We start from the raw sequence: 15,539 nt of genomic DNA on the forward strand, positions 1-15,539 counted from the left end.
AGTTACAAAAGTTGTCGTATGAAAACATTACATGATCTGCTATGGCCCTGCAGGAGCCTTCAGGCTGTCCATAGCTGTGGAGCTTTGCATGTGGTGGTCAGGCCTGGGCTGGCTATCAGGTGATTGCTGAAGCATGGTGCTGCTGGCATTCGTCACAGGGAAGTGAGTTCACAAAGCTGCTGTTTCACATGCAGATTCGCTACTTGTAGCACTTAAGAGAGCTCTAACCAAGAAAATGGTGGCTTCCTGCCTGGTTTCCTGCCACCAAAAAACAACCCAGTAAAACCGAAGTATCTCTCTTCTACATATTTCCAACTCAGAACTGCTGCCAGCAGTTCTCAGCTGATTTGCTCAGGTTCTCAAAACATCAAGGTAACTGAGGCTGAGTTTGTAAACCCCAGGGGAATTAACAGCAGTAAAAGAAAGGAAGAGAAATTGCAAAGACACCTGGAGTACAGTACAGGGGTCTGTCTTTTAAATGAGGGTATATTGTGCTCTGCGACTAAGACTGTGAAGAAGTACAGGTGGAGAATGTCAGCATACCTGATCCTGCCCCAGCACTGGCTGCAGACAGCTATGATGGGCAGTTGTAGAAGGGATGGATTTCTAGGGTGGCTGTCTAGCCAAATGAGCATCTCCCTTCTGATTCTCCAGTAGGACTTTTATGTTTCTGCATTAACAAACTTGGAATATGTGTCTCTAAGTAACAGCCTTGTGCTCTCACTGTATTAACCTGAACTATACAGATACTGCTGTCAGTGTTTCCAGGTGTCTGTAGTTCCTTAAAACATGGCTGAGTAACCCAACACACCTCATGCTGCCAGGCATGATCTGGATATTTCCCTACAGAGTACTTCAGAGATTCAATCTATCAGTGCACCAACTGTCTGCAGCCTCTTCACATGCAGTCACTGCTGGATTTTCCCCTTTGCCTCACAGTGAGCATGTCCAGGGGGAGATGCAGCTCAGGCCCTTGTATTTTGAGCTGATTCACACCATCTGCAGAGACTAATGTGCTCCTCAGCCACCAAGGCAGTTCTTCTAAATCAAGAGCTGCACATAATTTGAGAGTGCTATTAAAATAGAGTTGAGTTGCACCTCACTGTTGAATTGTGAGCATATTTTAGCCATGTCAGAGCATGGGAGCATAGCCAGGATGCCAGTGTAGTAATTTCTGGGGCATGATGTTCAGACATATTTAACTCCCTGTTCTACACTTGCATAGTTTTGAGGTATTTGCCATCTGTAGAGCCTGGGCAGGCAGCAGCCCTCAATTCAGGGATCACCATTTTGCAGTTTGGAAGGTCGATATCTTGCACACTCTGCAATTCTCTTTTGGTGATGGTATGAACGCATCTCTGTAGCTGTAAAATGATACAAGTAACTTTCCACCTTTACTTCATTGGGATGAAAAGCACTAGAGCAAAGCAAGCGGGTACAGTGTTGTGGTGATAGCATAAATAAAAAAAAAAAAATCAGTAAGCTGTCTCCAGTTTGGTGTAGTGATATTGCAGAGGTGAGATTTAAAACATGGCATGCAGTAAAATGTTACCACTTGTTTATATACAAGTGCTGAATTAATAGATGCTATAAAAAAAAATCAACAAAAACTATGAAATGTATTCTTCCAGGGAAAAGTGTGAGAATTCATTGGCTTTTGACATGAAAAACAACAGTTTGTGATAATACAAACACTTGCAAAAAGCAAAATAAAAACAGTATCCCTGCTTCGTTTACTGGTAAGCCAATAAGTGTTAACTCTAAAGGATGAAGCTAAGCTTTAGCTTAGCAAACCTTTTTGCTGAATATTGCTATCGTTACATTTGAGTGGATGGTGTTTTTCTACTCAGCTGTGTTCTGCACTATGAAGTACACTCCCAGCAAGGAGATTGAAGAAGTGATACTGCTTTGCTGAAGCCAAAGAGTTCCTTTCTTGTTTATGTCACCTCCTTAGCCACTGGTATTTCAGGCAGGCTTTACTGGAGCAAACTGTTGATGCTCTTTTCTCCTCCCTCCCACAGGACCATGCAGACATCGAGTGGAAGTTTGCACGGACAAAGCTCTGGATGAGTTACTTTGACGAAGGGGCCACCCTGCCTCCTCCCTTTAACATCATCCCAAGTCCCAAGTCTTTCTGGTACCTCTGCAAGTGGATTCACAATCAGTTGTGCCCGGGCAATGACTCTGACGATGAACAGAAGAGACATGAAAACCTCAAAACATTCACAGTAAGAAGCTGCATGGTTTTAACCTTCAGTTTTTGGGAGCGTTTTTGCATGTTCGAGGTCACCAGGGTCACTGGTGCACTGGTGTAGAAGGTTGCTGCTGGATCGTAACTTGCCAAAAGCCATCATTAGAAGTAGGATGACATGGGTAACATGCCTGTGCCTTTCTCTTTCCAGGAGCGCCATGCTGATAACCTCATCCAGAATCAACATTACCAGGTAAGCTCTCCAGCAGCTCAAATTTTCATTTGCTTTTTCTTCTTCCTGCTTATTTTCTAGTATCTCACTTCTTGTTTTCTTCTGGAATATATACAAGTGTAGGAACTCTGAGAGGATTTTGCTTATGGATTAAAGCATTTCCTCAGTAGAAGTGAGATGGCTTAGTAAATCACTCCTAACTCTTCCACCTGCTGTAAAGTAGCAGAAAAGTTACCAAGTGTCACAATTGCTGAAGTCAAAGGCTGCATCAGCAGTGACTTCAGAGGGATCATGCTGCCATGTCATCCTGATTATATCTGTTTCAAAAGCACTTTTACACACGACCTCTCAAGTTGCTCCTCTTTTACTCTTTTTTGCAAGGCATCCCTAATCCAACATCAAACAGTGGTTGAGATTTCCTTCTGTTCAGGGCAGCTTAGGAAGGAGGAATTGTTCCTGTGTTCAATTCTGCTGTTTCTGTACCTTCTCAGCCTGCTCATTATCAAGAGTTCATTAAATTCAACCTACAAAAGGATGAAACTATGAAAAACACCATTTTCAGTACCTGAACTCAATGCAATCATTATGCCAGCATGCTGGAATAACAAAAAAAAAGTCTCCTGAATGTTAGGCAGTACATCAGGCTGTACTGTCAAAAACCACACAATTCATCTTTAAGACATCTGTTTTCTAAAGAGTATTTGCATCTGGAGCTGATGTTTAAAATGATCACTTTTGGTAATGTACATTTCGTGCTCCCTGGCTTTACAGCTCACAGGTACAGGGATTTCTTAAACACCTCTCAGTAAAGCCTTGGTGCAGAGAACATCTTAATGCTTGGTCGTACTCAGACTTATCACAGTTTCTGGAACAGGGAAAATGAAGGAAAGGTTTAGGATAGTGTTTTTTGTATACAGAGATCAGCTGCTGTGTGTGCCAGATAAACATAGAAGCCTTAAACAACAATCTGTTTATGTCAAGCCAGCAAGGAGGTACACAAACACAAAGCAAAATGGATTTCATTCTACAGAGATCTGGACTGTAGCAGACATCCTCAGGTTAACACTGAGGAGTGAGAGCTTCTAGAAAAGTCACCCGAGGGGTGAATCGGTACTTCCAGTACTGTCAGTGGATGCCACAGTAGCTTTGCAAGGAGTTCTTAAATCCACCACCAGAGAAGACCGAGGCAGCTGGGGGTTAACACTGCCCTGTGGAGTCCTGGCTATTCTTCAGGCTATTTGCTGATGATGTACCATCTTTCCACTATTTAATGAACTACCTTAAAATGGCAAGCTTAGCTATGCAGTATACGTGAGACTGGTAACCTTAAACTTTTGGCATCTGAGATTAAGAACTGTAGTGAAGGAATTTAAATATCTTGAAGATATTTAAGATATTCAAGAATATTTTGCTGAATAATTTTTACAATTAGAAAAGTGCAAAATACTTAATAGCTTTCAAGATTAAAAAAAGTATTAGTATTGCTAATGGTGACTTTCAATTCATTTTAAGAGAACAAAATAGGGAGAACCACTGTCAGTAAGAGCTCAGAAATACAATAAGAATGGAATTTGCTCAGAGCGAGGACTTGAATCATTCGTGTTTCTTATTTCAGGAAGTGATTAGAAATCTTGTAAAAAGATATGTTGCAGCAATGATAAGAACTTCTAAAACCAATGAAGGCTTAACTGAAGAAAATTTCAAGGTAACTCTTTCTCTCATTAATGATCATATTAATTTGAGTAGCCACTTGAAGAGTTCCCACTAATTTGGGGAAAAATGTGGAAATACAGCAGTTACAGGAGCTGGGAATGCATACATGGTGTGCATGTGGTTTTCTTTGGAGCAGAAAATACTCCTCATTCAGGTGTCTTCTAATATGGTCACTTCCACAGATATTAATACACAATACTGTATGTAGGCAATGGCTTTAAACAAAGTACTTGATTTGTGTCAACATCACACTCCTAATCCCAGACTGAGCTGGATTAGTGGATACAAAGAACACTTGTAAACAAAGTTAAAGTTGGGCCAACTAAAAGATTCCTGTAATATTTCTAAATTCCAACAGTTTCATCACTTGTATAATAAAATGCCTTATTTCAGCTTGTTCCCCACTGTTCAAGCAGGAAGAAGGGGAAAAAGGGGTGGTCACAAAGGCTGGGCCACAGCCTGTGGTAATAAGGATCTTGCAAACTCCAGTTGTCAGGATTAACAATACTTTTTTTTTTTTTTTTTTTTTCCTCTTTCATCAAATAATGATGATCTGTGTGGTGTACTTGTAAGCATGATGTGATATCAGCACTTAGCTTACCTCTGAGCAATCCTCCCAAGAGAATGTGGTCACTCTTTCACCTCACAGATAATGCTGCTGAGCATACCTCATTTTTCCTCTTGTCCTAGGAATTAAAACAGGACATCTCAAGTTTTCGCTACGAAGTCCTTGACCTGCTGGGAAACAGGAAGCCGCAGAGGAGAAGTTATTCTACCAGTAGCACAGAGGTGTCTCAAAAGGATGAAACAAATGAGGATAGTGCTGGAGAAAAACCCAAAGTCAAGAGTGTGTCTTTCAGTGTAGCCAACAAAAAGAAGGATTTCAATGTGTCTGCGCTAATTAAAACAATGTCTGGGATTGATATGGTGGAAGAGAAGCCAAAAAGCAATGGGATCAGTAAGCGCTCCTTCATCCGAAATGGAAATAGAGTTCAGAGGCTTTCCAGTTCCAAGAAAGAGTCCTTTAAGAGACTGGGGCTGCTGTTCTCCAAGATGAATGGACACGTACCTGAAGCAAATTCAGAGCCCATGTACACTATTTCAGATGGAATTATTCAGCCACACTACATGTGGAAAGACATCAAATATTCTCAGATTGATAAAGAGAGAGAAGAGAATTGTTCCAAAAGTGAAATTAACCTCAATGAGGTAGACTACAGTAGGAACACAAGACTTACAGGACAGAGCAAGGAGTGCCCTATGGTTTGTACCAGCTCCCTTCACTGTGCTTCCAGTATTTGTTCCTCTAATTCCAAACTTTTAGACTCATCAGAGGATGTGTTTGATTCATGGGGAGAGGCTTGTGACTTGTTTATAAACCAGTGGAAAGATGGGCAAGAGGACCATGTTACAACGCGACTATAAGTAAGGCTATCTTAACACCTGTTGGAAAACTTGGCTCATTATTTGTAATTGTTTGCTCTCACCTGGTTTATGCATTAAGAATTCTTTTCTGCCCACAGGATGAAACAAACCTAAAAGTCTGTGTAGGTACCTATTTTATAGCTATCTACATCTTCTATGATTTTATTTTTATTTTTATCTTCACAAAAACTGAATGGAAGGCTTCACCATCTACTAAATCATAGTAAACCGCAGTACTCAGTCAGATGCAGTCAGTCTTCAAATCACACATCATTCAGATACACCAGTGGCAGAGGATTCCTCCAGTGCTCTCCTCATCATCCCAGCACTGCTGGATTATTACTGCTGCTATCCAATATGCTTGTCCTGCTTGAAGTCCTCATCAGCACATCCAGCTGGTGAGCAGTGGCTTAGCAGGAGGCTGGGAGTCATATGTAAAACCTTTATAGGAAGGGTTTCAGGTTATAACTGGCTTGTTTCCTTTAAGCAATACAACCTCTAATTCTTGCAGTAGTATATTTTTCAGGTCATTATATTCATTTTGTAAATTCTTATTATGAGACACCTGTGGTCATGCAACTAGAACATGTTATGATTTGCTTGTTAACTGCCATGAAGAAATGCCCTGGTAGGGACTAGAATGGCCTCCCAGTGAGGCAGGTGGGGAAGTGAGTAGCTGGCCTCACTCCCAACTTCTGCACTGATGAACAACCCCAAACCAGCTGTGGCTGCCTGAGACAGAAACCTCAGTGTGGTTCTTATATCACTAATGGTAAACCAAAACCGAGCCCTAAACCTCACCCTTACACTGAGCTGCATCTGTTTTTGAAATTCTTGCTTTTATTTCCACTGCTGCATTTGCTTTTTGCTGCCTTCCTAGCCCATGTCATGTTTCAGGCAGAAGCCATCCACCTGCTGTACAGCAGTGAGGTCTCTGGGTCTGTGAGCTGCGTTCCTGAAAAGCAACTGAAGTTAGAGCAGCCCTGACTGTATCTGGCACCCTGGGAAGTCTCTGCAGTCCCTTTACTAAGGTGCAACAAAAAAGAGCATGGCAGGAAATGTTAACCTTCTATTTCTCTTTTTTCAATTGCTCATTTTTCGCCTCCATTTGTGCTAGGCCCTGTCCCAGCACTCCCATTGTTGTGTTTGTCCTAAAGAGCATCAAAAAGGGGAGATGTACCAGCAAAATCAAAATGGTTGACACAGTGATTTTCCGCAATGCAATACTTGGGCTTTCTGTGCTGTTGCTGAGATACACAGGTGATTGGCACTCAGTACTGCTTAAGAGCTGCTGTTAGTTGGCTGCTTGCCAGGAAGAAGCCAGTGTTGACCAGGAGCTGAGAAATGGCTGTTCCTTACACCATGGCTGCATCAGGATGAAGGCTCTATTCCCAGGACAGGTTATGTGGGCTGGAGCTGTGTAGTGCCAAAAATGACCTCTTCTGCAGAGGCAGTCCTGCATAAATGAGATGCTGAGGTGCCCAGGGTACAATGCTTTGCCTGTTAAGGAAAACCACCACCTTGTTGGGATCTTCCTGAGGACACCTATAGAGCACAACTTTGTGAACAGCTCTTGTAGCAGACCTGCAGAGGGTGACAGGCTTGGCTACAGGAAGCTTTGAATGCAGAACTTCAGGGGAAAAGCAGAGCTTTAGGCAAGCAACAGCATTAAGGAAAAAGAGCAGCCAGGAAGAGAAACTCAGAAATGTTCTCCTTGTTACCAGCATGCAGCACACAACCCAAAGGATGTAAGCCTCTAGTTGTGCTAGGTGGGAGAGAGCAAGAAGCACTTCAGTATGAATAGACTTCAGGCTTTCATACTTACTGCAGGGTTATAGCAGTCTTTGAGAATTGCATCTTCTCTTCCTGAAAGCAAGGCTGAGCAAAGCATCACACGGAGACTTGCAAAATGTTAAGGGTCAGAAGCAGTTTGATGATTGCTCAATGAGAAATCCAGCAAGTCTATCTTTTACGATGCAAACCCACCTACGAGAGCTGCAGTTAGAAGTAGCCCACAGTTTAATAAATCTAGTGTATTTTTGGAAGCATGAACATTAATGTGACTCCCTTACAGGGAGTACAGAGAAGGGTTTGAATTATTTCATGCCTCACTTAAGCATACTGCAGCTTATGAACTCTAGGGCAGCACATCCTTACTTTACCCGTGTAACAAGTGGGCATAAAAGCCACCCCAGTTTAGTTGTGCAGATGATGTCAGCTGAGTTGGAGGCTGGTCAAATGCAGGACTCACATCCTCAGACAGCAGAAGAGCTCTGAAGTTTTCCACAAGTTTTGCACACTGGATCTGGCTCCAATTAAGAGGTGTCATTCAAATTCAGCCCTACATTAACAGGTACAAGTCTCAAAATGAAATGCAAATAAAACTCTGCAGCAATGCCCCTCAAAAACATAGAAGTGACAGAGGGTAATGCAAATCCCCTCTGTGCAAATTGTGTGAGTCATGTCCTCCTGCTGTGTCCTGAAAGGGCAGGGGTAGGAGCTGCCACATTGTAATGGCATGATGGATAAAGCACTGCAATAATCTCTTGCTAGCGTTCTCTTGAACAGGAGAGGAACATCACAGGGCTGCTGGGCTGCAGCTCCTGGGGGATTTGTTTCATGACTCAGATACTTCCCAGCTATGAACTAGTTTGAGCTGACTTTCACATTGAACACAACTATTTGCTTTGACTACGTGATGAATACATTTATCCAAAAGTTTGCAAAATTGTCAGTCTGGTCTCCCCAAAAGGCCGAATTGTTTGATTGCATCTATGCACCCCCTTTTGTAGCAATAGGCTTTAGAGCAGCTCATGAATGATTACTACTACTGTTAAGGAGGAGCACTGGGGGAAGAAACTGAAAGATCTTGTGGAAAAAAAAATACATTTGATTGATCCTAGCCTTATTTTTCATTTTTAAAATCACCTGCAGTCAGACTACTGGTGATTTTACTTACATTTTTCCATTTTCTTACTCTTTCCTTCAGAGGAAGGAAATGAAAGAAAGAAAGAAAGAAAGGAAGCATCTCTCTGCTGTTTGTGCAAGCAGCTGGGGTAGGAGTTTATGAGACACTGAGCATCTTCTGTGAGGAGTTAACCTATTCTCTGGTTCAGGGTACACAGCTGTATCACAACTGGCCATGCCTGGCCTCTGTACTGGATGCTCCAACAACAATCATCATATGCTATTTGGAATCACATGGGTCTTGATCACTTAGCCTATTCTTCAAAGTAGCTTTAATTCTCATATCCCATCCCTGGCATCATTTTCACCTGGCTTTGTAACCTACAACCAATCCCCAGTAGGCAGTCAGACCCCCAAACACAGGCTGTCACAGAGCTACAAGGCAGTGTACTCAGGTCAGAGATTGAAGTTGTTTTAGAAATAAGAAATTAAGTAACATCTCTGCAGATTATTTGGATAATTCTATTTGTATATTATTCACATACTGGTATATATGTAAATACTCAGCTATTTGTATATGTGGTCCCTAGAGAAGCAGCATGCACAGTGACAGAGCACAGGACTAGACAACAAGACTTGAGGTCTGTTCCCAGCTCTGCCACTGACTCACCTGTGACCTTGGGCAAGTCACGTAGCCTCTCTAATGCCTCAGTTTCCCCATCTGTAAAATAGGGATAATACTACTTACCTACCTCGCAGGGGGGTTAGTTCATTATTTACAAGCACTTTCAGATCTTTGAATTAAAGGCGCTATATACAGTAACTAGTTAATACTCATAGCAGTGCTACGTACTTTTGTCTTCTGAAGACTAATTCAGGTTAGAATTTTGCTGTGTCTGTTAAGATAGTTTCCCATGTAGAAAAAAAGCATGATTTCCTACCAGGGGAATTTAGGGCACTTCTGCAGTAGACGGAGAGCTGGGAGCCTCAGCTAACTTCCTTGGTTTTGTGACATGTCTCACTTGGAAGCTCACCTTACTGTACTTGTGTTTCACCCTTTTTCTAGTGATACGTGTAACTATTTTTAAACAGAAACTGCCACTGTAAGTACTTAATATATAACTGTATTCCTATATAAAACCTCACCCTCTAAATAGATTAATGGTGGCTGTCCCAACAGACTTCCAGGCATAGAGAAGTTTCACAGTCAGCCCAGCACTGTTTATGTGCACACACACCTTTTAAAAAAAAAAAAAAAAAAAAAAAAGTTGGGCTTTAGGAAAACATTACATTCTTTCATGTCAGATGAGCCCTAAGGTTTGATGTACATGGTAAGGGCACAGCAAGCGTTCTGAGCCCAGGAACACGGTGTTCTTACAGGAACACGAGGGAAACCTCCACTTTGGAAAAGTACTAACAGCGTAAGCAGGGATGCCCTTTACTCCAGGGCTATCTCACCAAGTCAGAAAACCAGGCGAATACCAACTGCTCTCTCACTATTAGGTATAGGTCCTACAACACTTGGAACTTCTCAGTCTTGCTTTTATTTTTTTCTTTCCTTTTCTAAAGGCCAAAATCTCACAGAAATACATATATACACCAGGAAAAGGCTCCATTTTTGACCGAGTTCTCCTTTAGCCAGTTTGCACTGCAGCGTGCCAAGTGTCCCACAGACGTGTCCGTGAGACGGCCGTGCACAGCCACCAAGGCTGACTTCCAAAACAGCAACATCAATCACCCTCCCAGCCCCATTACAATTCCACAGACATCCAGAATGGAGAAATACAAAAAGCAGAAGCCCACCACGCCACTGAGGCTGCCCAGAACGAATGAAAACTGTTACTTACCCAGCAACTCTCGAGCTGCCCTTGGGGTGGATGCACTGATAGTCACTGTCCCCTCTGCAGCAGCTCCTGGTGCTGCCCCGAGCAGCAACTTAGCTGCACCTGCCCAGGTGTGCCAGAAACATCAGCGATTTCCATTCGCGCAAAGGCAAAATTAATTGAAATCAGTGAGACTACAGCGAATAGTAAATCAACCCACTAGAGTATCATCTAAATTAAAGTGTCACCAAAATAATCTGCAGTTTTTAGGGAATGTGTAACTTGAAACTTCACAAGTATAAAATCAATCCCTGACTGAGTTTCTGGAGGCAGTGGGAGGCACTCTGGGCTGGCCACGTCAATGTATTTTCAAACCATTTGTAATTCAATTCCATTTAATTTTTACACTGCTTTCCCTGTTTCAGACCATTACACTTGTACAAACAAGTCATTTATATATTATTCACATAATTCCCTCCACCCAGAATACTGCTGCTCTGGAGTAAACTGATGATCAAGAATGACTCTTAAAAGAGAATATGCTTTATCTAAGAGAAGTATATTTAAAAGGCAAAAACATCTTTTGAATGTATGACAGCATGTTATGTTTCAGGGAACTCTTCTACCTGCTCTGCTTTTATAAAGGCATGCAAAGCAAAACCCAAAACCAACAACAGAAACCCCCACCTAGCTCACATCACCCACTACTGTGAGGCCAACCTGACCATTCCATTCTTTCTTTACATACAGACCTTTCTCAACCTACAGCTCACCAACTATGGAGAACAGCACTGCCCATCCTGCTGGCTGGCATGTCCTCCTTCAGCATGGCTTGTTTCTTTCCTCTGGGGATTTCTTCCCCTTCCATTTAAAGCATTTCCATGAGCAGTAACTCTAAGCCAGAAGAAACAATGCACTTAGAATGAGATGTGATCAGCCAAGGAGCTGGCCATTAGCACGTGAGCTAATAGAACACTGTGATACCTTTCGCCAACAGAATGAAATGCCTTCTGACTATAAATAGTTGTTTTTGAGCAAAGGGGCACTTTTTGGTGTAGCTATTTTTGAGGTATTGTACAGTTTTATTTAAAAACTACCGAATGTGTTTATAAGGTGGGTCTGGAAACTAGAGAGCTAGGGATCCTTGAGAAGCAAAGGGTGGTTGCAGATGCATAAGTGATTTTCTATTCAGGAAGCCCTGGAGAATTGGGCTTACACTGGAAATGGTTGTGGGTTTTTTGTTTTGTTTTAAATCAATCCAGTTTTAATATCAAATTAAATCTTCATGAAAAAGCTATCACAGAAACAGCTTCACGGCAGATCATATTTGAAGATGCTGTTTTATTTCATGGGATAAAAAAAGGTGAGGATTTTCTTCTTTTGTTTAATTTTGGTCAGAAATCAAATGGCCTTTTCCAGGCAACAGAGCTTTTAGATGTTGAGAGAATTTTGTGTATTTAGTAGAGACAGAGTGGAGACCTCAGCATTTACCCATTAGGTGGTAGCAGCCACCCCGAGAGAGGGGGAGATGGAGAGGGCAGAGCAAAAAGCAAAAACAAACGCTCCATTTTACGTACTTTTCTACTTGCACCTTTTCTGTCCATAGTGCAGATTCCATGTCATTCCCTCATGTAACATGTAAAAATGAAACAATGTATATAATAAATAAAATTATTTATTTTATGTGTATTTTTAGCTTAAATGTAAACTGAAAAAAAAAAGAAGCGTTTAATCTTTTTTTCCCAAAACTGTAAGCCTATTGAAATTCAAGGTGTTTCTACCTTTTCGGATGTAATATTTCCAGCTACCTATTGATAATAAACATTTATGAACAGCAAAGCAGATGACATTCAATAATTTCTACCACCTTCTGCACAGGAAACCTCCTCAAGGAGCACTTCAGGGCTCCACTTCTGTAGAGATTTACGCTGGTGTTTGAGTGAAGAGACATGGTACAGCCCTGCTTACCTGCAGTGAAGTCAGTCAGCCAGATCTGAGCAAGTGTTCCTGGGCAGCAGCTGAGCAGCACCTGACTGTGCAGAAGTTGAAAAATCGCAATCGTTACATCCTCTCTGCAACAGAAAGCAGCAGATCCACACTGAGCGTCGGTAAATATAATGCACCACATGAATGCAATTACTGCAGTACAAAGGAGTCCAAGTATGTATCGTTCCACTTTAATTTGCTCCCCAAAGATATTCTTTGACCAGCATAACTACATCATCCACTTTGGAATATGCAGCAATATAGCTAATAGCGTGGAAGAGTCATTAAGCAACAACCCAACTGTATTAACTTAATTTGCTCATGTGAAGCAGTCCTCCAAGCAAACCTCATTAAGGCACCAGAGGCATGCTGCTGAAGTTCTGAAGGTTTCCATCATCCACCAGGAGCCCCTGGTCATACCTGCAGAAGAATGGGAGTTTTCTGAAGTTACACAAGGGCAGTGCCCCTCTCCTTGAAATGCAGATGATCCTGGTACAAGTTGGGCACCATGGCCCCACATGGGAACAGGCAGCCCACAGTAAAAGCTGCAGCAAGGCCCAGGACTGCAGCGGTCCTCAGCTACAGAGTTGTAAACACACCAAGGATGTGAGAAGGCTGCAATTTTATTATTACTGTTGGGTTTTGTTTTGTTTTAGAGTTTGACGTGCATATTCCTTACTCCTACCATAAAACCTGGAATTTCAAAGTTAAGGCACCCTGAATCTCTAGTTGTGCTCTCTACCTCAGAAACAGAAACTGCATCTGAAGCCACCTTCCGTTGTACAGTGACTGCAGGGATAGAAGGATGCACTGCAGCAGAGAACACCAGGTTGGAGCAGGGAGGGAGAGAAGTGGGCTGAGACAGAAGGAGCTTTGCAGTATAATCCATGTCCTCTTACTACACTTCCTGAAAATACAAATCATGTGCTCAAGTAATCACCATAAATATTAAACACTTCTGCTTTCAACTCCAACAAATACAAAACAAACTGGTTTAAAAAGGGGCCTGAAACCACAGTTTGAAATTTGAACGTGAACATGCAGGGTAGAAAACAGGAAAAAATACCCAAAGGAGAGGGGCAGAGGGAGTTAGAAGGTCCACTAATTTTATCCTTGCAGGATGTATCGCTTTCTCTTGGGACCATTTTCCATAACACGGCGATGTCAAGCAGCTGTCACAGCCATGTGTGGCTCTTATCTTGGTGTTAACCTTGTGGTATGCTGGTGGCAAAGCGCTCACCTGCTCCAGCGAAGGCAATGTTCAGCAGAAGGAATACATGGAACCATAAATGAGTTCAATCTGTAAAAACACCCTGTTAGTGCTCAGACACGTGTTCCTGATTCTGCAGATCAGCACACTTGTGGCAATGACTGAAGTGCTGTGAGCAATACCCATCGTCTATGGCTAATGCTGGCTGAACTGCTCTGTGCTAAATTGCTGTGAGTGGCAGTGACTCGACCAGCAGGAGCTCTGCCTTGAAACATTTAAATTCTGATCTTGTTTCAAAGCCATAAAGTTCTAATTTGAGAGCTTTGCCTTCCTCCCTCATAAGGGTGGTCACTTTGAACTGGGAGTCCGGATTTAAAATTTGAGCACCTCCCACGCATAATGCAGCCTTTGACAGTGTGATTTTATAAACGAGAAGGATTTCCAGCACCACTGCAGAGAGAAAGAGAGGCTAAAATAAAACAACTGAGCTGGAAAAGCAACAGCCGTAAGAGTCGGTTTGGTGCTCTTGCACAGCCATGGGGAAAACAGCACAGGAACAGCAGCCAGCACAGCCCTGCAGGACAATGCTGCCGGCAGGCAGAATCAGCAAGATTAGTCTCTACAGCATTTGTAATAATTACCTTCAATAACAGATGGATTTTACAATTCAAGAGACTCCGGAGACTTGTGCCTCCAGCACACAGCAGCGCTGTACAGAATGTTAACAAGCAGAAGAGCAGCTCACTGCCTGCAGGGAGCCGGAAGGCCCAGCACCCCTCAGCCAGCACAGGCTGCAGCATGCCACCACTGCATGGTGCTCAGGAACGGACAGAACTGTGTGCTCTGGCACTGGAGGATCTGCAGGCAAACAGCTGAATAAGAGCCTGCTCTAAGGGCAGAAAGGTTTGTAGCAGGTTACAAGAGGGTGGGATACTTGAAAACACAAAGTCCACTGAAAACTACAGCACATCACTGCCTACTTCATCCTGCACTGCCAAGAGTGCTCTGTGCCAGGAGCCAGCTCAGGGCTCCTTCCCACAGCCTTCAGGTGATAATCCACTCTGAGCTGCTGCCTTTCATGCAGAGAAATGTGTGGAAAAGGAGGCAGTAAGCATGACTGGCACAGGCTTGGCAGCACAAGCCTTTTCTCTTTGGAAAGCAGAAAATCCAGCCACCAAAAAATAAAAATACACAACACCAACACATTTCAGGATTAAATCTACTTAAAGAATTCATTATTATGCAACATACAACAAGAAACCAAAAGAGGGAAAAAAAAAATCTGAAGGAAATTATTGTTCCAATCAGAAATCAATACTCAGATTTTGTACCTCCACTGAAATAAATGCTAAAATATGCATGTGGCTGCAAACCATACTTCCCTGCTCGTGCCCAAATACAGCCAGGCACGAAACAGTGTTGGTCTGGTTCTGATGTAACTGAACCAAAGATGAGGAGTTTGGACCATCATCCAACACTGGGCTCCTCACAGAAAAAAAAAAAAAAAAAAAAAAATACTCTGAGCCCCTATCTTGCTATTCACACCTTCACATACTCCCAGTGAAGCCAAGGTCCTCAACACCACTACTCCAACAGCAGCAACTCTTAGACCCTCCTTCCCCATTATTTCAGTGTACTTTTAACATTACAGCTTTATGCTGTAATACAGAAGCACCATTTTCTACCGTACAGAGGACGGGGATGAACCTGCTCCAGCACACTAACTGCTCCACAGCCCCTGCGTGCTAGTTTAAAGAATTGCTTCTGAGCCTCAACAGCCCTGATAAAAACATCACAGCTGAGGTGCCTGTGTGTGTATCAGATCCATGAGCAAGTTCACCAGATCCAGATTACAAGTATGAAAATTGCAGTGGTATTTCTTTTTAAATATACATCAATTGAGGTGATTAACAGGGTTACCAATGCCACAGCTAACAAAAACCCAGCTACTAGAAGGGTGAGAAGAGAGAAAAACTTGACTCCCTATCACAATCATTGGTCTTTATTTCTAAGAGGAAAAAAAGAAGTCGACTCCTGGAGACAAATAAATAC

General features: G+C 42.5%; 1 protein-coding gene across 1 annotated transcript in view; it reads left to right on the top strand.

Annotated features, from left to right (window-relative positions):
* TRPC5 (transient receptor potential cation channel subfamily C member 5) overlaps nt 1-12,442 on the top strand; it is a 69,466-nt gene extending 57,024 nt beyond the window's left edge. Inside the window, exons 7-10 of the mRNA XM_031554681.2 lie at nt 2,022-2,228; nt 2,403-2,444; nt 4,039-4,128; nt 4,827-12,442. Coding sequence (XP_031410541.1) covers nt 2,022-2,228; nt 2,403-2,444; nt 4,039-4,128; nt 4,827-5,561 — 1,074 coding nt within the window. The 3' untranslated portion in view covers nt 5,562-12,442. The remainder of the gene's footprint in view (nt 1-2,021; nt 2,229-2,402; nt 2,445-4,038; nt 4,129-4,826) is intronic.
* The last annotated feature ends 3,097 nt before the right edge of the window (nt 12,443-15,539 follow it).

This window comes from Meleagris gallopavo, chromosome 9, assembly GCF_905368555.1.
Source record: "Meleagris gallopavo chromosome 9, MGAL_WU_HG_1.1, whole genome shotgun sequence".
In the NCBI taxonomy this organism is placed as follows: domain Eukaryota; kingdom Metazoa; phylum Chordata; class Aves; order Galliformes; family Phasianidae; genus Meleagris; species Meleagris gallopavo.